Here is a 23,220-nt window from a genome sequence, read left to right as displayed (position 1 = left end):
CTTGGGGAAGCCATTGTACCCTCTTTTAGGTCTGAAAGGGAAGTTGCAGTCTTTGCCCTGCATTGCCTGGAACTGGACTGTATAATGATGAGTGCCAAGTCCTTTTGCTGGGTTTCTAATTTGGCTCAAAGGACACACCCTAATGAAAGCCGGGAAGAAGAATGACTCACCTGTTGCCATATTTACCATTGACCACAATTACATTTGCTTGAACTCTACCCTGGCCAAATGTCTCCTTGGTGCTTCCTTCAAAGCCATTGCTCACATTCCCCACTTTCTCCCAGACAGGTGACTGGGCTCCCCAGAGCCTTACAATAGATCGGTACCAAACAGCATCCAACTGCTGCCTGTGTCTGGGGCCCACTTGAAGTCAAACTTTCTAGATATGGATTATAAAACAGGAAGTACTCCAAAAGATATTTCCCCAATACTGTCTGATTATGTGTTTCATTTTTACAGGTAAATTATACACATTTTAAATATTTATTCTTTAAAAAGGAGGGTGAGGACAGCAGTCTTGTGTTCAGTTATTCATTTAGCAACACTTTACTCAGTGCTGATGCCAAGCACTGTCCTGGGCTTCAAGTTATAATGATGTGGACAGACAAGCAAACATATTTTCATGCTGACATAGCTTATAGATCAGAAAAGGAGAAAGAAATTAATAGCATAGAAATGAATACAGAACTGCAACTCTGATAAGTACTAGGAATAAGAGGTACACGGGACTTGAGCCACATGGGGAGGTCACGGAAACCCTTGGAAAGCCAAGGGCCAAACACCTGGTAAATCTAAGATCCAGAGTCCCTACCTTCCAGAGTCACCAGATGAAATTTGGGGTAGCTTTTTATTTTTTTAAACGTTTATTTATTTAGTTTGAGAGGGAGACAGAGAATCCCAAGCAGGCTCCATGCTGTCCATGCAGAGCCTGATGCAGGGCTTGGTCCCTTGACAGTGAGATCATGACATGAGCCAAAATCAACAGTTGGACATTCAACCGACTGAGCCACCCAGGCACCCCAGGGGTAGGTTTTTAAAAAATGAGTGTCTTTGTCATCCTTTCCCTAAATCCCATTTCTCCATTCACCTCAAGGGCAAAGAAGATCCTTAAACTGACCTGCCTGAGAGGAGATAACCAAGGAAACGTAAAGTTTTAAGAAACATTAGAGAAATCCATCAGTCATTGTTAAGTGCCATTTGCTCTTCAAGACGTTACTCATATGAGGAGCGCTTGGTTAGGTATGTTTGTTCCTGAGGCATGAAGACGAGGGCCTGTGACCCACGGGGGCTCTAAAATAATGTTAACTGTCCTGTGGCTGTGACAGTTCTGCCAATAAATAAAGCCTATTGATGTATCTGGCACTTTGAAGACAAAATTACAATTGATTCTTCATCTTTCTAAAAATATCTCCTTCTGTTTTAAACTTCACTCCAAAATGGGATTTGGAAACCAGACTCTTAGAATAGGGGTTAACCAGGCAATCATCTGAGGCCCACTGTCGGACTTCGAGTCAGACTCCGACCCTTCCTGCCCTCTGAGACTTGGAGGACGATGTGTTGCCTTTCTGAACCTGTCCCCATCTTTATAATAGGGATCCTAAGAACACCATGTCATAGGGTTTTTATGAGGATTAAATGAGGTGTTACAATGCGAGTGTTCCTGTCAGTGCCGGACAGGCGTGTGTGCTCGCCCATTCGCTCTCACTGCCCCGCTGCGTGGAAGTGTGGTGTGGAATGAAGGTGGGAAAACATCCGTAGACTCTGTATTTGTGCACGTTCCCCGCCTCAGTAGCATGTTACAAAGTCACATAGACCCTGGAAATGTTAGGAGCACAGAGTGTTCTTTCCCTCTGACAGTAGTTTTCCATAATAGAGATGGAAAAAAATACCACCTGAGTAGTCTCCTGTTTGCCTCTGACACCATGAATAAGAGTAAAATACTCAAAACTCTAAAAAATACTTCTTAGAACTCTTCAATTTGCATGTGAGTGTGAGTATAAAATATGAACATGGATCTAACACCTGCTGAAACACTAGTCCCTGTCCCCCACAGCCCCTTGGAGAAACCTCAAGTGAAGTGATGTGGGGAGGCCAGACTTAACACTTTCCAAAGCAGGTAAATTCAAGGCAAACATTTTCTCTCTCCCTCCTAAGCTGGCTGAGAGTGTTATTACTGGAACCAAAACAACAGGTATCCGGTAACAGTGATGGACTGGACAGAGATTTTTCGTCGGCTGGAGCCAAGGTCTCATTCTGGGTGATTCTGTGGGAAAACAGCCTTGAATCCAGTTTGCAAGTTGGACAGTTTCTGATTTTGTTCATGTTCCTACCCAATTTTTTCAATGGGGTAGTAAGTACTATAGCAGAAAGGAGTTTTATGACTTTGAAAAAAAAAATCAAAATGCTGTATATGGGCTTAGTAATATTCTGCTATATTTGCTGCACGTTTTGCTTAAGTAGTGGACCCTTAGTAAATATGGGCACTGTGTTTTTATTGTTCATCAGTTTATGCAGGCACTTATTCGCTTAGCCATTCGACAAGCACATGATGAATGTGTACTGGGCACAGTTTTGGAGCGAGAAATTTGGACACATGGACTGAGAACTCTAAATGAAGTTTTGAAAAAAATGGGTCAGAATGTTCGAAATCACACTTTTCCCTGAAAACCCATCATATATGGAAGCTGAACCTGTGTGTGTAAATGGAATGAAGTGGACCAACGCTTCATGTGTATTTTGAGCCTTTCCTTTGAGGAATTCAAAGAATAGATTCTATGGAATCTATCTTTCACAATCTGGCAAAATATATTATTTCAGAGAATTTTTCACACATTTATTTTTTCAAGTGGGGCAAGATGCCAGGGACCCACCCAGAAAAGGGCACACATCTTCATTGCTCATCCCTTTCCCAAGGGACATCTATCATCTCTGGACCTGTAAGTCGTAAGTCAACAAAATACAGGTAGCTCTGAAAACACATCATCCTGTGTTTGCCTGTCTCTCTGCCTCCACACATATTGTTCCTTCTTCTGGAATACTCTGTCTACCTTCCACCTCCCTCTAAATATCTGCTCATTCTGCAAATTTTTAAAAATGCTTATTTATTTATTTATGTTGAGAGGGAGGGAGGGAGGGAGAAGGAGGAGCAGAGAGAAAGAGAGAGACAGAGACAGAGACAGAGAAAGAGAAAGAGAATCCCAAGCAGGCTCCATGATGTCAGCACAGAGCCCAATGCGGGACTTGATCCCACAAACCATGAGATCATGACCTGAGCCAAGATCAAGAGTTGGACGCTTAACCGCCTAAGCCACCCAGGCACCCCTCATTCTTCAAATTTCAATTTGGGCTTCTCATCCTTTGACCTTCCACATCTTTTCAGCCACCCCTCCTCTCTGGCACTTGAACACCTTGTTATGTGCCCATTGTTTCAAACATCACACCCAATCATGATTATTTATTTACTTATACACCTGTATTTCCTTTTAAACTGTGAGAAACCAGGAGCGTCTTGACACCAGTGACAAAATGTTGTTTCCAAGAGGTGCCACGATGCCCGGCACAGAGGAGACGCACAGGAGATGCTCAGGTGTCTATCAAACTGAGAGAGGAATGCAGAGGTTGTCACAGTTCTTGGGTTACAGTTTGATGAGGAAGGAACCATTCAATCAATATTTGTTGAGCACATACTATGTCCTAGGCAGTCTTGTAAGTGCTAGGGATAGAGTGGTGAAGAGAACAGACAAACATCTCTGCTCTTGTGGAGCTTGCAATGTGCTCCTTAAGTTGGATGGTCACAGGCGCAGCTAAACATTCTATTACTAAGGAAGAAGAGGAAGACCAATAGTGAGACAGTTAGCAGTCATTGCCACACTGTTCTCTCATATTCTCCGTATTTAAATGGACATGCCTATTTTTTCTTCCGAAAAACTGGTAGACTGTGGTAGTTCTGGTTTGTTCACCTTAAATGCACCTGTTGAGCTTTGTTGTATACATCTTAAGAGCCACCTCAACAGGCTGTCTAATTTCTTATTTGAAAGTGTGTGTGTGTGCATGTGCGCATGCATGTGTGTATGTTGGGGATGGCGAGGGAAGGGCCAGCTTTGACAATAAGTGTTCTTGAGAGGTCCTTCACATGTTGTTGGTGCCTCACAATAACTCACTGAACTCGGTATGTATGGCAGCTGTTATTAGTCCATTTTACAGATGGCAAAACAAAGTACAGAGAGTTCAAGTAAATTCATTAAGGTTGTAGAGCTGGTTGGCAGAAGAGCTATGTCCCCCCGCTTGGTACTTTTTCATTTGATGAAGAATGTGGTTAGTCAAATAATAGTGAGTCTCAAGTAACTCCGAATCAATGGGTGACTAGAGTATTTACTGTCATTTTTAAGTACAGTTAAAAGTCTACAGAAACAAATGAGTCAAAGTAAACCTTTCCGTGTAGAACATGGACACTTCTTTGAGCTTTCTCCTGATTCCCCACTCGAATGACCACTTTGCCTTCATATTTTCAGCCCAGTTCAGCAGGCTTTCCTTTCCACATGGAGAGTGGCTGCAAGGGTGAGGTCCTCCCTGGTGCCTCATTTAGCAAGCCCAGTCCTTGGGCTGTGACTCTCTCTGTGGTCGCACCGGCCCCAGTTCGTCATGACCTCATTGCTCATGGGTTCTGTGTTTTGCCAGGGCATTGCCCTGCCAGGCCCAAGCACTGACTGTTTACATTGGTGGCATCTGCTCAGCTCCTCTGCTGAGACGTGACACTTGTTGCATACTTGCATCTGTCCCTGTGCTCCTGTGCTGCATCTGTCCATGTCACGTGAAATCCGCTCATGGATATGGCAGAGCAAGGGATCCTTCTTCACTGCACTGGAACAGAAAACTGGGGATTTCAGAAATTGAGAACAATACATGTCAAAGATGAAGTATAAGTGAAAAGAGCATAAGCTTTGGGAGAAAGTCTCTAAGCCTCAGATTCCTCCTCTGTTAAATGAGCATAGTAATACCTCCCTTGAGAATTACCCTAAGGATTAGAGTTGTATATGCAAAATGCCCAGTTAGTGCCTGGGACATAGTGCAGCCCATAAATGGTAGAGAAGAAAATAAAATATATTTTCTTCATTTTCCATAAGATTTAAAATGTGGGCAGCAATCCCAAGAGAAATGAAAATATACGTCCACACCTGAATGTACATGAATGTTCATAACAGTAGTATTCATAGTAAATAAGAAGTAAAACAACCCAAATGTCTATTAGCTGATCATTGGATAAACAAAATGTGGTCTATCCATACGATGGAGTATTATTCAGACATAAAACTAAATGAAGTATTGATACATGCTGCAGTATGAACTGGGGAAACAATACACTAAGTGGAAGTCAGACACAAAAGGCCACAATTGTATGACTTCCTTTATATGCAATGTCCAGAAAAGGCAAATTCATAGAGACAGGAAGTAGAACAGTGGTAACCAAGGGCTGGGGCAGGGGAGAATGGAAAGTGATTTCTAGTGGGTACAGATTTCTCTTGGAGGTGATGAAAAGGTTCTGAAATTAGATCATGGCAGTGGCTGCACAACTATGAATATAGTTAAAAACCACTGAACTGATGCTTTAAATGGGTGAATGTTAGATGTGTGAATTATATCTCAATGAAGCTATCATTTTTTTTGAATGGGCAATCAGTATGCCTTATTTGCTATGCAAAGAGAGGTTATATATGGTATTTGTTGGGAAGTGTACCCACTCCATACTGTCTGGATCATTGCTTTTTCTTTTTTCTGATCCTATTGCTATTAGACTGAAAGAAATATTTAGACCTTGTCCAACTGTGCATGTTTGTCTTTCCTTTTTTTATTGGAAATGCTTCCTTTGTTTGTGAAAGCAGTGGAGTGGTATTATTGCTCTCCTCCCAGCCGTATTTGAAATATTTAATTACTGAACTGTGTGTCCTGAGTGTGCACAGATGGATGGGCCGTGGCTATTCAGAGCTGAAATAATGTTGCCTTTGTGTTGGGTCCCTGGTTTCCAGAGGTCCCTTGTCATGCTGGAACACGTTCATGCCTAAAAGTTCTGCCTAAAACTTCTTGTAGGATACAGACTTTTATCTCCAAAACCTGGATATCTGACTTCTCTTGGAACAGTGGAAAATCTAGCCTTTCTGGGCACATGTTCTAGCATGGCAACAGTCTGATAGAGCCCACATGCGTCCCTTCTCTCACACTCTTAGCTCAGACATAGTCAGTTTCACTCCTTGATGTTATCTATGCTCAGCCTTCATAGGCATTTGGATTTTATTGGGAAAAGTTTTCCTGAATTATTCATTCATTCATTCATTCATTCATTCATCAGGCCCATGGTTAGTGCCTGTTTTACACAGTAAACTCTGTTAGGTGCTGGCATAGTCCTGTCCTCAGGGAAGAGAATCTGGTAATGGAGAAAGACGGAGAAACGGATAATCACAATGCAGGAGCAAGGCAATCCTGGCAGTGTGGGCAGAGAATCGATGTGTAATTACAGATTTGGGGCATCCCATCTAGCCTGAGGTGTTTGGGGGGTAGAGAGCTTTAGGGCTCCAGGAGAATGTGTCCCTGGATCCTGTGTGTTCTCTCTTTAGTATCAGGTCTCTAGTTGACCATGCAGGAACATGTTCCACTAGTAATTCCGTTTCTTCAGGGCACACCCACATAACGAAAAACTTAAAAGAACTGGAAAATCCAGCAAGGAAGAGAAAAGAGGAAATGAGGAGTGGGTGAAAAATAACGGGAAGAAGAAACAAAGGGCAAAGAAGAAGAAAAACAGGAAGAAGAGTATTTACACAAATGAGAAACATATTTATCTTGTCTCAGACACTGCTGCTGATATTTTCATAGAATTCCAAGAGTTTTGACTCCAAGGAAAATTGTGCTGAAATGAACCTCAACAAAGCTTGGTGACAGATGGTGGCTGCACTTGTGGCGAGCACAGCATAAGTGTAGAGCTGTCCAATCACTATGTTGTACACCTGAAGCCAATGTAACATTGTGCATTATAACACTGTAATGACAAGGAGTGAAACCGACTATGTCTGAGCCAAGAGTGTGAGAGAAGGGACACACGCGGGCTCCATCAGACTATTGCCATGCTAGAACGTGTGCCCAGAAAGGTTAGGTTTTCCATTGTTCCCAGAGAAGTCAGATATCCAGGGTTTAGAGATAAAAGCCTGTTTATATCCTACAAGAACTTTTAGGCAGGACTTTTAGGCATGAACATATTCCAGTATGACAAGGGGTCTCTGGAAACGGGGACCAATCTTTCATTCTAAGATGATCATTCTGGTCCTCTTGATCAATGTCCTTGTCAACGCATAGAATTCCATCCGATATGACAGGTGAGTGCAGTGGGGGAAGTCTGCACTAGGGTTGGGATGGGGCATCCGAAGGAAAAGTCCAGGCTCTGACATCCACCCTTTGCATGACTTGAGCAAGTCATAACCTTTCATCCTCAGCCTTCTCTTCTATAACATGGGGCGATGTAATTATAGGGCTCAGAATGGGCTAGTGCCTGTCCACAGGTGAGGGGTTCTTAACACCAAGAGAGGCAAACTATACCTCAGAATCCAAAGTGTCAAGAAATACCTCATTTGTAATATGTTTGATTAAGTTCATCTGCACTTTAGTACGATGGCGTTGGGCTCTTGAATTGACTTCTCACTGGTCAGTTGGCAATTTTTACCATTTCCTTTTCCTATCCTTTAGGAATGAAATTGATTCTTTGGTTGACTGCATTTTCAGAAACAGAGTTTTGTTTTGTTTTTTTTTTGTTTGTCTTTTATATCACTCTTATCCAGTCTTCAGATGTGCAATGCCTGTGATTGTTTCTGCGATTAAATGGGACATCTGGAGGAAGGATGTTGAGGGAGTAGAAACATTTATTTTGTTGGTGAGGAGGGTTTCGTGAGAAGTGAGTTTTCCTGATTCATTAGTTCTTTGGGAGGAGCTGCTGCTAATTGATGTGGCAGGACCTAGGAAAAGGCTTTTGTTGGGAGAAATCCCCAGCCCCTGGTCCATGTCCATCTCCTTAACCATATTCAGATCTAGTTTTCACCCAGCAGACAGATTCTAGGTCTTTAAACAGCTCTACACAGTAAGCAAGAAGCAGGAATCTATCAGCATATTTTGCCAAGTGGCCAAACATATCTCTTCCCCTTGGCAGAGCACTTGGTGAGGCTTCGCCTGAGAGCAGAGAAAGAGGTGGTGGGACTTTGATGACGAAAATAAATTTGTCTGCTTCAAAAAGTGGAATCTTATTTTTAGGTGTGAGCTCTTTATTTTCTACATCCATGAGTCTTCCTTGCTGGATGAAAACAAGTTCAGAGGGTAGTTCAGTTTTTGAAGTCCCAAGTTGGAAAATTCACTTTTGCCAACTTACTAGTCATGGTGTGAATCGTCTGGGTGATGACTAACCTCGTTGTTCATTCCGTCACCATTCCCTTGAGCCTCTGGGGTTTGTATTTTGCAGGTTCTGGGGCAGCAAAGATCAAGCACTGTGCACTGTCGCCTTTGTCCTGGCCCACCGATTGCAGCCCTGTTGTTCTGTAGCACTAGAAGTCTGGGCTTTCTGGGGTGGCAGGGAAGCTGAGAACATTCCCTAAGGGTCAGTGCAGATGCAAGTAATCGGGAGGACCACGTCCTCAACATCTGTGGCTCACCTGCTGCAAGGTCCAGTCTGCATCCTCAACATGGCTCCAGTGGCCCCGCACTTACCAATGTGAGTTTAGCCCTCACAACCTCGGAAGGACTTGTGGTAAAAATAAATGAGTCAGTTCTAATTATTTCAAGTTGGCTGTTAGTTTAAGAGCCAAGACTGAGGAAAGAAAACTGACCTTCTGGAACAAGGAGAAATGTCAGTGTGTTTAGACATTGCCAGAGAAATCTCAATATTTTTCTTTTGGCCCAGCCGAGTAGTAAAATCATATCATCCTGCAGACATGTTTATTTACTGGTCTGCTCCATGAACTCTCACTTTTCCCTGTAACAGTGACAATGCACTTGCTGGCCCCGGGGAAATTCATTAACCAAGGAGATGCCCTGCACTGTGGTGTTGATGGTATTTGCAGTATGTGTTTCTCTTTTTCCTCATTTGACTTTGAATCTGAGACTCGTGGGCCTTTGCTGATGTGCACAGCTAGAGAACAGGAAATAGGAACTAGAAGCAGAACCAGAAAGTAGAGGCGCAGGCAGCATTCTGGTGAGTAATGGCCCAGACTTTCCTCTGAAGCCGAGTGGATGTTGCACTTGTTTCTATCAGCTCTTCCATTTCGAATACTAGCTCAAAAGAAAGCCAGCAAGGACCAATGGACAGAGAGGCGACCGACTGCGAGCACCACAGGTGAATCAGGGCCACAGCTCTCCTGGTGGAGGCAGACCTCTTCATGGCCGGCAGGTCCTGGTACTTCTTAGAGCTAAAGAGAAGCCACTGTCGCATGGTGACCTTCCAAGAAAATCAATTATGTGAGGACTGGCATGACTCAAGAGCTGAGCTCACCTTACTATCTCATCCTGAGCCAGAGAGACCCAGGGAAGAGAGGAAGCAGGCTGTTGATGTAAGCAACTGTAAATCGTAGGCAGATCACCTCTCCAGATGTCTCTTCACACATTTGTTTTCTTCAAGGAGCCCTTGAGTGATGTCTGTTACCTTGCTGGGTGCCTTTCCTGGCCGGAAGGGAGAAGGCTAGCAGAGCCAAGGCTCAGTTTCTATGGGACTGGAAGGAGCTTTCTGTGGGGTGACATGCCTGGGCTTCCCCTGAAGGGGATCATACATCTTGACCCCTCAGTTTCTTAGCTTGATGGGAAAAGCCTTCCCAGCTGCAGCCTTTTCTGTGTCTAGTTACTTGTGGAGACTTGCAGCAGGGTAGGCACCACACGGTTCTCCAGGGCTCTGAAAATAGAGCTGTTCACTCGAGACTTGTGTTTCCCCCCGGGACCTCACATCTGGGCCGTTGCTATCTCTCTCCCCAGCCCTCTGTGTAGACCAGCGCCCGTGTGCTTTCGTGATTGTGGATTCGAACGGAAACACATTTTTGGTCAGAGGGATGAAAAAGGCAGCAGTTAGAGTGTCTCCCTGGGTTTCTGTTTATTCGCCTGTGCCAGGGGCGTGGAGGGACAGAGCAGTTTGTCTTGAGGGGGGATGGCAAGTCTTCCTCAGTGGGCTGGTGTGGTCAGCGCTGCTCTTCCCCTGGAACAGGGCAGGAGATCAAAGACCGGTGTGCATGGACCTCCGACCACATCTGGAGAATTTGTTCATCTGCCACGAAGCCTGAGAACAAAAAGAATCTTAACAGTTTGGGGAAATAATTGAACAGGAAATTCTTTGCACTCAAGAAGGAGAGTATTTCAAATCTGTGCTTCTGTTGTCTTTTTTTTTTAATGTTTTATTTACTTTTTTTTGAGAGAGAGAGACAGAGAAATAGATGTAAGCAGAGGAGGGGCAGAGAGAGAGGGAGACACAGAATCCGAAGCAGGCTCCAGACTCTGAGCTGTCAGCACAGAGCTCGATGCAGGGCTTGAACTCACGGGCTGTGAGATCAGAACCTGAGCCAAAGTCAGATGCTTAACCAACTGAGCCACCACATGCCCCTGTTTTTAATTAGACACATCCAGTTTTAAATACATCCAAGAAGCTCATTTCTAAGGATGTTTGTTAGTAGTGGATACTTGGGCAGAGTCTGGAGTTGTTTAGTCGTATACCAGGAAAATAATTTTCATACAATGAGACCAACTTTGTTAAAATGGTGAGGAGATGCATCGATGTAGGCAGGGCAAAGTGTAGTGAAGAAACAGCAACCAAGGAAAGAAGTAGATGCTGTGTGAATTTGCCCACACTATTTATAGTAATTGGACAAGCATGTAGAATTCCCATAACTTTTGGCTAACACTGCAGTCAAGATGTTTTTTTTATCTTGTTTGGTTTAACTTACTCTTGTTCTAGTATCTTGAGCAAAGACTAATGTGCATTAGAGCTGATCCTCCAATTCAGGAATTGCTCTACCCACGCTTCATGCAGTGAGATGAATGGGTTGACTCTCAAAGTGCCCTTCATGGCTACTTGGCTGGTGGCTTGTGGCCATGTATCACAGTGGACATGATTGTCAGCGACAGTCTGAGATTCTTCACTTCTCAGCACAATCGCAAGCTAGATGGGGCCCATGGCCTCTTCCATGTTGCTTTCTGGCCCGCTTTCCTGCCTCCTTTTATTATCCCATTTTCATCTGAAAGTGACCACCTGGTGTCACAACACTGCACATGTCCCTCAACAGCTGCACACATCACCTCACTTCCCATCTGGTTAGTGGAATTTCCAAGTGTGTCTGCGGGTCTCCTCCTCTCCTGGACCTTCTTCTGAAAGGAGCTGATTCTAACCTGAAGAGACTTGAAAGGAGATTGGATTGGCCATTGGCATCAGCTCCAGATTTCCTTTTTTTTTTTTTGGAATAATATTTTCGGTAAGGCTAGTTTTAGTTCAGATATCTGATCTTGTAAAGTGAGATTTTCAAATATTAGTCATATGCCTTGATCCCCCATTTTTCTATACCTTATGGCTTAAGTCCCGTAGTTTCAAGCTACTTGGTGTTTTACAGAAATTTACTCTCTATATAACATGGGGCTTCACTATGCTTTGCTTAACAATTTATTGTTTTCTCTTGAGCACTTCTGAATATTCTCTCCTTTAAAGATTTTTGTTACTTTGGGAGTAGCAGTGACTTCCAAAAGCTCAGGTAGGGAGAACAAGAGCCATCATAGATTGTGTTTAACAAAGCCCTGTTTACTGAAATAGCCATATATGGAAGAAGTAACCACTGTTCACTTCTCTTCTTTTGCTCTTATCAAGGCCATGTTCCCAGGGAACCCTTGCTGCTGCTAATGCCCATGGCTTTTCCTTCCAGGAGGGACTGCTGAATTGCCCATAAAATCGAAGCGTTTTTACTCCCTTTGAAGAGTCTCAGACACCTCTATCTTCCCATGACTCTTCTGTTTACTCTTTCTGCCTTCTTCCCTTCTTCCTTCCCTTCCTTCCTTCCTTCCTTCCTTCCTTCCTTCCTTCCTCCCTTCGTTTCTGTTTTAGTTTTATTCAGTGTGGTTTTTAAAAATCAGGAATAGATGTTGAATTTTGTTAAAGACCTTTTTAGCATTTACAGAAGTAATCATATGATTTTTCTTGGTCCATTAATATAGTGAATTATATTAATGGGTTTCCTTTTTATAATGAATAATCCTAGGCTATGCTATATAATGTTTTCTTAATAGGATGTTGGGTTCTGTTTGTTAATACTTTATTTAGGATTTTTGTGGCATATTCATTAAAAGATATTGGTCTGAAGTTGTGTGTGTGTGTGTGCGTGTCTTCCTCAGATTTAGATATTAATATCGTATTTGCATTATTTTTTTAATATGAAATTTATTTTCAAATTGGTTTCCACACAACACCCAGTGCTCATCCCAAGAGGTGCCCTCCTCAATACCCTCACCCACCCACCCCTCCCTCCCACCCCCCATAAACCTTCAGTTTGTTCTCAGTTTTTAGGAGTCTCTTATATTTTGGCTCCCTCCCTCTCTAACCATTTTTTTTTCCTTCCCCTTCTCCATGGTCTTCTTTTAAGTTTCTCAGGATCCACATAGGAGTGAAAACATATGGAATCTGTCCTTCTCTGTATGGCTTATTTCACTTAGCATAACACTCTCCAGTTCCATCCATGTTGCTACAAAAGGCCATATTTCATTCTTTCTCATTGCTACGTAGTATTCCATTGTGTATATAAACCACAATTTCTTTATCCATTCGTCAGTTGATGGAAACTTGCATTATTAAAAGAACTTGGAATTTTCATTTTTTTCTCCTAAGCTCTGGAGAACAAGCTACATAGCATTGGAAATATCTACTATAGTAGGATATCTGGGAGAATTCTACCAGGAAACCGTCTGGGCCTAATGTTTTCTTTTTTCTCTTTTTTTACTTCTTCCTTGGTATTTGTTCTGTTTAAGTTTTACATCTCTACTGAAGTCAATTCTGTTAACATGCATCTTCCTAGGAAATCCTCCATTATATCCAGTTTTTAAATTTAGTTTTTGAGTTGTGAAAAGTAATTGCTTGTGATTTTTAAAATAATTTCTTTCATATCAATCATATTCCCTTCATCCTTGTCAATTATTTTATATTCCTGGGCTATCTTGATTAGATTAACAAATGGTTGTTTTGTTAATTTTCCTGAAAATTTTAGGGGAGGTTGATGGGAGGATAGGTGAAATAGGCAAAGAGGATTCAGAGTACACATCACGATAGGCACTAAGTAATGTATAGCATTGTTGAATCACTATATTGTACACCTGAAACTAATATAACACTGTATGTTAATTATACTGGAATTTTACAAAAATAAAACATTAAAAAAATTTTTTTAATATTTGTTTTTGAGAAAGAGAGAGAGAGAGAGCATGAGCGGGAGAGGGGCAGAGAGGGAAACACAGAATCCAAAGCAGGATCCAGGCTCTGAGTTGTCAACACAGAGCCCAACACAGGGGCTCAAACTCACAAACCACGAGATCATGACCTGAGCCAAAGTCAGATGCTTAACCAACTGAGCCACCCAGGTGCCCCAAAACTAAAACATTTTTTAAAAAAGAAACATTTTAATTTATTTGTTCTACTCTTTTCCTGTTTTATGCTTCTGGACTTTCTGCCTTGATTATTTAATAGAGAGTTGTTAACAGAATTTTTTTGTTTTATTACCACTTTCTAGTTTTATTACTTTATTATCAGAGAATATCTTCTTTCAATTTTGTGGAGGCTTCTGTGTAGTGTAATTGTTGGTCAATTGTGGATGTTCCACATGTGCATGAGAAGAAAGCATAGTCTCACTGTGTTCTATAGATTCTCTGTAATATTTACTTCCTCCCGTTTGCACCATTTTCTACTGAAAGTGGTGTGGTATGCGACTCTTCATCTCCGGGTTGTAAGTTCAAGCCCCACGTTGGGTACAGAGATTACTTAAAAAAATAAAATCTTGGGGCTCCTGAGTGGCTCAGTTGGTTAAGTGTCCAACTTTGACTCAGGTCATGATCTCACGGTTCGTGGGCTCAAGCCCTGCATCAGGCTCTGTGTTGACGGCTCACAGCCTGGAGCCTGCTTTGGATTCTGTCTCTCCCTCTCTCTCTGCCCCTCCCCTGCTTTTGCTCTGTCTTTTTCTCTCTCAAAAATAAACATTAAAATAATAATAATAATAAATAAATCTTTAAAACAAGAAAGTGGTATACTAACATCTCTTATTAATGTTCCTGTTTTTCTTTTGAAGTCTCCATAGTTTCTGTTGTCAGGGGTCGACAAACTACAGCCTGTAGATCCATTGTTTGTTCTTGTAAATAAAGCTTTATTGGAATACAGCAATGAACATTCATTTGCATACCACTTATGGCGGCTTTTCTGCTACAAAGGCAGAGTTATAAGTATTTGCAACAAGGAGTGTCTGGCCTGTGAGCCTAAAATATTTACTATCTTGGTCTTAAAGAAAGTTTGCCAGCCCCTGTACTATATGAAGGTACATGGATATTCACATTTATTGTTTTCTTGATGTGAATTATGTCCTTTACCATTATAAAGTATCTTTCTTTGTCATATTTAGTATTTTTTTTGGCCAGAATTCCACCTTATTTGATGTCAAGATTATAATTCTTTCTTTCTTCGTCTTTTCCAATTGACTGATACATCTCTTCCTTTTTAGGTGTTCTTTATAACTCTGTTTTAGATGTCTTATATACAGCATGAATTCTTTTTGTGATACAATTTTAAAAAGGTTTTGTTCTAATAACTGAGTTAAATTCCTTTATAAGCAGATTGGTTTGTTAAACTTTTAAGGTAGAAACAAGTTTTGTATACATTATTTGAAGACTTCTGAAGGTACTCTCTTTTGTGTAAGTAATGGTAATGTTAATCCAAAATAGGTGAAAATACCTTAGATTTTCAGTTTCATATTGGGAATCATTATCGTCACCTTCCTCTTGAGTGTATGTAATGCCAGTACCACCGATTAGCAATTTTGCTGTGATCCGAAAACAAACTTGAGAGGAAAATGCAACTGAATTATTGTGTAAATTGAGATCGTTGTTAGGGATGTTAAAAGACAGAGTTTACTACTTGGATAACTAAAAATGAAGCCAAAGAAAATTTCCAAAAAGATTAGTTAGCCTACTCTGGCTAACTTACTCTGGCTTAGCCTACTCTGGCTTAATTCATTTTCTGCTTATACAATTTTAGTACAACCACTTACAGATTCTACTATTGGCCGAGCCCTGTTTAAGGAACTAATGACACAAAAATTATTTTAAGCAGTATCTCTCACTTCAGAAATCCGTTGTCTCGTTTGGACCATGAGGGATATCATTTTCATATATACATTTCTTCCCCCAGAACTGGCCATTCACCTTTCAAATAACCCGGGCTCTTTGGGATTAGCCCGCTCTTTCTTTGGATGGTTACTGAGATATATTGTTCTTTCTCTCATGCAGGGTGGCCACGGATCACAATGTGGATAATACAACAGAAATACTCAGGGAGTGGTTGAAAAATGTACAGCGGTTCTATCACTATGTGGAGTGGAGGCCTATGGAGGAACCAGAGTGAGTAGCAAGACATTTTGTGAACTATTTATCCCTACTCCCTTAAGCAGTTTTCCAGCCAGGCAGGGGTCTAATCTTGGAGGCACATATAACTTCTTGGTTGTCTCTGTACCTAGTAAGTTACAAGGACCTGCCATTTCTTCCTTTGACAGAGCTTCACATTTCTCTCTTCCTCTTTACTCTTGCAGCTACCAGCCAAGTTCAGGTTCTCCTTAGTTCACAAATAAATTGCCCCAGCATACATGGTAAAATAGTTATATTATTTATTTACATATATGTATAAATATTTTGTATTTGATGGGATCATAGTGAAAAGCTGGCATAAATTATATATACCTTGCTTTTTTATTTATCATATTTTCATAATCATTCCATAGTGATAATTAAGGGGTTTCTTCATTATTTTTATGACTTCTTAGTATTCATTGTATGGAGGTACATAATGATAATGAATAGTCAGTCCCCTACTGATGGACATTTAGGTTACTTCCTCCCGTAACCATAGCAATTTCTTAGTTGTTTCCACCTTCAAGGTCATTCTACATACCATACTGTCAAATCAATTTAACTAAAACCCTAATGACATGGTTTAATTTCTCTGTTAAAAGGACCCCAATGGCTCTCCAATACCCACAGAAGGAAGTTCAGTATTTGACATGAATATTCTCAGTTTTGAACTGAGGTATTCTCAGACTTCTATGTTTTAAAGACTCCATGAACTTAACACCAACAGCTGTGCATCCATATTGCCTGCTTCTTCCAAAAAGGAAACTACTTTGTCTAGAATGTTCCTTGTATTTTCAACCTGAGGCTGTTACTCATGCAGGTTTGTTCTTCAGGAAGGCCCGTTCTGTCTTCGAAACCAAATTTTATGCCAAACCCCACCTAGCTGTTCCTAATCATTCCAGTTACAAAAATCTACCTTTCTCTCAACACGCGTGTTGCTATTTTCTACTTCATCCTTTTTGACACGGCAATACACTTAACTAACTTTGTTAATTAACTATGTAATTTATGCACTTTTTTCTAAGTAAGTTTTGGGTCTTTTGGCAGAGTTTACAGTATACAAATACTTCATATTTTTCCCCAGTGCAATGTTCTTGGCAGGCACTAAATTAATACTTGTTGGATGAACAAATGAGTGAGTGACAACATGAATAAGTGTATTTAAAACTGACTATTGTAAATGTTCCCAAGGCCACTGCAATTCTAGCTTAAGAAATTGTAGAAGTAGAATCAATTGAGTTGCCTGAATTTTTGCCCAGGATAAGTCATTTGTTAAAAGCCAAATTTGTATAATAATAATAATAATAATAATAATAATAAATGTCATTCCAGAACAAGTTTTTGGGTTTTGTTCCTTTCGAGATAATAGTTTTACTATATATGTATACACATATATATCTCAAATCCCAGCATATGGTCCACATATCAAGCAAAAGTTAACAATGAAATTTGAACACCATAAAAGATTTTGAATGCTTCTTTGGAATTTGGCCTGATTAGAATGGCTGAAAAGACTATGTACCTACCTTGTACCCTGGTCATTTTCTCTGTACCCAGGTTTTGACTAAATATATTGTATGCCAAGGTCAATGGGAAAATATTAGTGAAGGCATTTGGGGGCAATATATTGAGAAAAACAGGACTTCCACCGATTTTCACTGAAGCAATAATTGCAAAGCCATCTTAGAGCATTCCTGTGCATACATAGGTTTATTAATCTTATTTCTATAATTACGTTCTCATTGTTTTTGTGGTTTTTCATTGTCTAACACAAATGTACTGCCAGCACAGCTACAGGAACTTGAAATGATGGCCAGATTGGGGCTACTGTGACAGTATCAATCCCCATACCAGTTGGAAGCCTTCAGAAGTGTTCTTGAGGGGGTGCCAACCCACTTGCTGATGTGGCCTGACTGTTTTGTGGATGTTGATAGAGATTCCAATGACATTATATCTGCTCCACATTCTCACTCTACCTGGGATAGATCAATGTGTTAGGCTCTATGAAATTCTTTACTGATACTTGATCAAGTAAATGTAACCTTTGTTTTTTTCTGGGAAACTCATATTTTATGCCGCCAGGTTTTTAAATTTATTTGATGGCAGAATATATTTGAAAAGTGCTTAGGAACATGAGCTCTGCGGTTACGCCTGGATTCAAATTCTGACGGTGCCCCTTATTAACTATGTAGCGTTAGACAAATGACTTAGCCAGTCTATACCAATTTCCTCATCTGTGAATTGGAGAGAATGGTGGTACTAACCTTGTAAGGATTCAGTGGGTTCTTCTTAGAACCCACTGAAATATTTCATATAAGGATTCTTTTTTTTTCTTTTTCTTTTTTCTTTTATTTGAGAGAGAGAGAGAGAGAGAGAGAGAGAGAGAGAGTACATGCAAGGGAGAGGGGCAGAGGGAGAAAGAGAAGGAGAAAATCCCAAGCAGGCTCCGCACTTAGTGCAGAGCTCACCGTGGGGCTCTATCCCACAACCCTGGGATCACGACCTGAGCCGAAATCAAGAGTCAGACGCCCAACTGACTGAGCCACCCAGGTGCCCCTCATATGAGGATTCTTGTGCATAGTAAGCCACCAGTTACTTAATCCCCCCTTCTCTATCTGTAATATGAGGAAGATGATAACAAAAATACCATCTACCCCCTAGAGCTGATGGAAGTTGAAATGAGTTAGTGCATATAAACATTTAGGACAGAGCCTGGAATATATAGGCACTCAATAATTATAACCTATTATTATTGCTGTTATTATTATTATTATTATTTTAGATCTTACCCTGATGAAATTGGACCAAAGCATTGGCCAGGCTCCCGGTTTGCCCATGTGATGAAACTGCGGCAGGCAGCCCTTCGAACTGCGAGGGAGCAATGGTCAGACTACATTCTGGTAAAAACAGATGTTTGATTTCTTGACAAATGTTATGTAGAATGTGTCCAAATCAATTGTTCACAATCTAGCACTGTGGAAGCAATTAAAACCATCTTTTGTTTAGGAACTACCTCCCCCACTTTTTAATAAAGGCACAAGGGATAACCTGGGGAACTTAATTTTGGGGTACCTGGATTTTATCTCAGACCCATCCCTGACATGCTTTTTCAGTGAGGAGGCACAGAAGCTGCTGGATTATTAAAAATATTAAAAATTCTGAATCCTTTTAGTTCATAGGGAATGATCTGGGTAAAGAAATAGAAGTCTTTCTTTTTCTTTTTTTTTTTAATGTTTATTTATTTTGGAGAGAGAGAGCATATGTGAGGCGGAGCAGGGGTAGAGAGGGAGACAGAGAGTCTGAAGCGGGCTCTGCACTGACAGCAGAGAGCCCTTTGGGGGGCTTGAACTCACAAACCCGAGATCATGACCTGAGCCAAAGTCAGACATGTAACTGACTGGGGCCCCAAGAAATATAAACATTTTTTTTTTATTTTATTTTTTTTTTTTAATTTTTTTTTTCAACGTTTATTTATTTTTGGGACAGAGAGAGACAGAGCATGAACAGGGGAGGGCCAGAGAGAGAGGGAGACACAGAATGGGAAACAGGCTCCAGGCTCTGAGCCATCAGCCCAGAGCCCGACGCGGGGCTCGAACTCACGGACCGCGAGATCGTGACCTGGCTGAAGTCGGACGCTTAACCGACTGCGCCACCCAGGCGCCCCTAAACATTTTTTTATAATGTGTATTCATTTTTGAGAGACAGACACAGCAAGAGCAGGGGAGGGCCAGAGAGAGAGAGGGAGATGCAGAATCCAAAGCAGGCCCCAGGCGCTGAGCTGTCAGGACAGAGCCTGATGCAAGACTCTCCAACCACGAACCATGAGATCATGACCTGAGCCAAAGTCGGACTCTGAAACAATTGAGCCAAAGAAATTTAAAGATTCTTAACTTTGTAGAAAAATTTTCAGATATAAGAAATTAATTCTATAAAAAAGAAAAGAGTCAAATTAACAGCTCTGAAACTCTTGCTCCTGAGTGATTTGGGGGAATGGAATCCCTTCTTTTTTTTTTTTTTTTTTAATACAAAGGATTATTACCTACAACAAGCAGCACATCCACCAGCATGCCTGTAGCATCACACAAGTGATGTATTGGCTTAGATGGATGTTCTGCATACAGTGGTTTTGTGTTGCAGCTGAGGAACCCAGAGCTCAGAGAGCCCACTGCTTCTATAGCAAGCAGTAAGCAAACCTGCTCTTTCTCTGGGAAGATATGTTACCTCATCCCTAAAGGCTACCAGTTGCACAAACAACCCTGAGAATGTCCCAGTTAAAGAAGCAGTCAGGGCGCGGCAGGGTAATGGTGTCTCTTGCTTGACTTCCGGGTTGCTCCCAATTATTCTGGGTTCTCATGAAGAATTTCTCTCCATGAAAAGGTTCCATCACTTTTCTTAGAACTTTCTTAGAGTGGTCCAGAAAAATACTGGACTTGATGATTAGGAACCTATGTTATATTCTGTCCTTATCCTCCAGGAACCTATCTTAATTGGAAGAGAGGACAGCTTCCTAGGAGCTGCAGGCCCATTTCCCTTCTGAAAATTGACAGGGGCTTTTTTCTTCACAAGTTTATGGGAATCAAGTTCTTCATCTGTAGCACCCCAAATCCATTTAGTTCTTTTGGTGAACGTTTTCCAGTACAACACTAGCAATAACACCAAAAAAGCAAAGACAATATTGTTTCATTAGACTTGTCAATATCTGCTCTCTATCACTGAACTCTAATTCCTAAAAGGAATACTTTTCACCTAGGTCCACCCCCAACCCATAACCACAACAAAAACCATCCCAATAATTTATCACATGCAACCTTTCAACACAAATAATTTCATATAAGTCTTCAAGTTGATGATATTTAATATTGTAAAGCTGTTTAAATGTCGTTAAAGCACACAAATGATGAATCACATTTTCTTGGTAAACAGATCGACTATCATCAGAATGAAAGCTTCTGATTATTTGCATGTGTGTGTGGTAAAATATACATAACATAAAATCTATCATTTTAATTATTTTTAAGTGTACAGTTCAGTGAGATTATTTATTTTATATAATAAGCTCTATGGCTAAACTATCCCTGTAAATGAATCAGTGTTAACATGGGCTTCTTCTGAGAGTGGGAAACAGCTTCGTGGGTTGATATAATGTACTTTCAGCAAAAATTCTACTTGTAACATTAAAATGGCATTGATGGATCTGTTTGGGGGCCATTTTGGCATGATTAAGACAACTAAATAAGTCTGTTCATTTGTACCTATGCTAGGCACTAAATGAGTGCATGGGGATGAATCTTTAAGAGCTCTTGGGAGCTGTTAGTGGTTAATAACCACTAACCAAGGTGTAGGCTGGGTGCTTGTTGTACCCAGTATGGTAACCCCAATTTATCGCTTAGTGCCTTAGGCAGAGCTAGACATGAGGGAGTTAGTCTAAATGTATGTGCCTGAATGAATACCATCCAGCTTCAACAGGTTTCAATAAGAAGAGCATAGATAACTGGTTCTGTGTCTCATGAGCAAGTTTCTGTGATCCCTCAGAAGTGTCGGGTTTGTCTTGAACCCGTTACTAAAAAGTACTTTTTCGCCTGACGTCTTCTTCTTCTTTTCCTAGTTCATCGATGTTGACAACTTCCTAACTAATCCACAGACCCTCAATCTAATGATTGCAGAAAACAAAACCATTGTGGCACCCATGCTGGAGTCTCGGGGTCTGTACTCTAATTTCTGGTGCGGAATCACACCTCAGGCAAGTCTTTGGCTAATGAGTTAATAAGACATTGAGTTTTAACAAGGCAGCCATGCTGTCAACCATCGCCCTATTCACCCTTGTCTCATTTCCTCCCTTAAAACATGTGTGTCACTGTTATGGGAACAAGCATGTTCAGGAAAGGAGGTGAATCCAGGTCCAATACTTAATAATTAATACATAATTTTGTATTAATGAGTTATGAAGAAAATATTCTAACGAGCTTAGCCTTAGATGCTTTAAATTAACCAATAAAGTGTACTGGTATTTGTACTTTTTGCCTCCCTGATTATGGGATTTTTTTTCTTAATTAGGGATTTTGGCGTTGTTAAAAGTAACGTAAGAACACTGTAGAAAAATTGCAAAATGGAAAAAGGTAAAAAAAAAAATTATGTGAATTCCCACCACTCTAACATCATGGATAACAGCTCACATGTTTTTAATAACGGTATCACCAAGTTACTTAACCTTTCTCTTAGTTTCAGAAATATTTAAGTTGTTCACAACTTTCAGCTATTATAATGACCATGATGATTACTGTACATTTTTCTGTGTTTAATATTATTGCCTTAGGACAGCTTCCTAAAAGTAGAATTACTGAGTCAAAGAGTAATAATAAATATGTTGATGACCTTTGATACATGTTGCCAAATATATTTCCAAAGACATCTTAATAATCAGAACTGCTGTGTGGCTTGTTTTTACAAAATTTAAGGGAAAAACAAAATTTTAAAGTTTCATCATCTCTCTTTTCCTTTGTAAAATCTTCGAAGTCTAGAATGTCTGGCTGGTTACATTTTTTTATTCTTTAGTTAATAAATTAGATAAAGAGATAAATTAAACTAATGGAGATAGTATGTATCAATATGGAATAAAGATGTGCTAAGGGGGAAAAATGTATGTTAAATGTGTTCTCATGTTAAAAGGGCTAAAGTCTGAGTCCTTCTTTTATATTTGGTTTGGTTTTGGATACAGAATGAGTCCAATGTTGTGCCGAGAAATGTTTAATAACTGCCTCTCTGCTGGGGAAAAGCCCTGATTGGCAGCATGTGGCAGTTTGCACCAGGTTGGGACTCCCACCATGCAAACAACCTAAATGTTGCTGAAGCAAGGGAAAGGTGAAGTCATTGCAGTATAGCCACTTGATGATACAATTATTTAACATATGCAAAGCCACTGTCTGTGGTGTTTTAGAATGGTGGGAAATCGTATGATTTTTTTTTTTACAGATTTGAAGCTACCAAAATGTCAAGTGGCTTGCAAAATTTCTGAAAATGTAACACACAGTGGCTCTAGCACACTGCTGGGTGAAGCATCCCTCTTTGGTTATAAATGTTTCCTGCAGTTGCTACAGATTTTGCATGCGTGTTACCCACATCTCTTTTAAGGAGACATTAAGTTCATATGTATAAAAGACATTCAGTTCCTTGGGGAGAAAATGTTTTATTAAGTTCATCTAAATTCATACACTCTCAGTTAATAATGTGCGGTGTTTCCCATGGTAGAGTCACTCAAGGGCTGTTTTTAATGAGTTCTGCATTGACACCAGGAACAAGGGTGGATTGCTTTAGTAACTACAGCCTCTAGGCTTTTATTATCTCCTTATTTGCTTTAATCATTAAAAGCAAACAGGAGAAATGTGCTCACTTATTTTGCACAGTAAAATAGAGAGCAACTTAGGGGCAATTCTAATTTTTCTCCTTTATTTTTTATTTATTTATTTATTTATTTATTTTTTTTTTTTTTTTTTTTTTTTGGCTTTCTACCATCCTCAGTCAGTCTTCTGCTAGGGTGGGAACAGAAACAGCCAATGACTTCATAAGCTTAAGGCAGGT

General features: G+C 40.6%; 1 protein-coding gene across 1 annotated transcript in view; it reads left to right on the top strand.

Moving 5' to 3' along the window:
* Positions 1 to 23,220, top strand: part of COLGALT2 (collagen beta(1-O)galactosyltransferase 2) — a 111,136-nt gene that overhangs the window by 52,228 nt on the left and 35,688 nt on the right. Inside the window, exons 2-4 of the mRNA XM_047077303.1 lie at positions 15,529 to 15,639; positions 18,428 to 18,545; positions 21,251 to 21,385. Of these exons, the coding sequence (XP_046933259.1) occupies positions 15,529 to 15,639; positions 18,428 to 18,545; positions 21,251 to 21,385 (364 nt within the window). The remainder of the gene's footprint in view (positions 1 to 15,528; positions 15,640 to 18,427; positions 18,546 to 21,250; positions 21,386 to 23,220) is intronic.

The sequence above is a fragment of the Lynx rufus genome, unplaced genomic scaffold, assembly GCF_022079265.1.
Source record: "Lynx rufus isolate CCGP_SWC_20201006 ecotype Redwood Valley unplaced genomic scaffold, mLynRuf1.p SCAF_15, whole genome shotgun sequence".
Lineage (NCBI taxonomy): Eukaryota > Metazoa > Chordata > Mammalia > Carnivora > Felidae > Lynx > Lynx rufus.
This window is presented reverse-complemented; position numbering and strand designations above follow the sequence as displayed.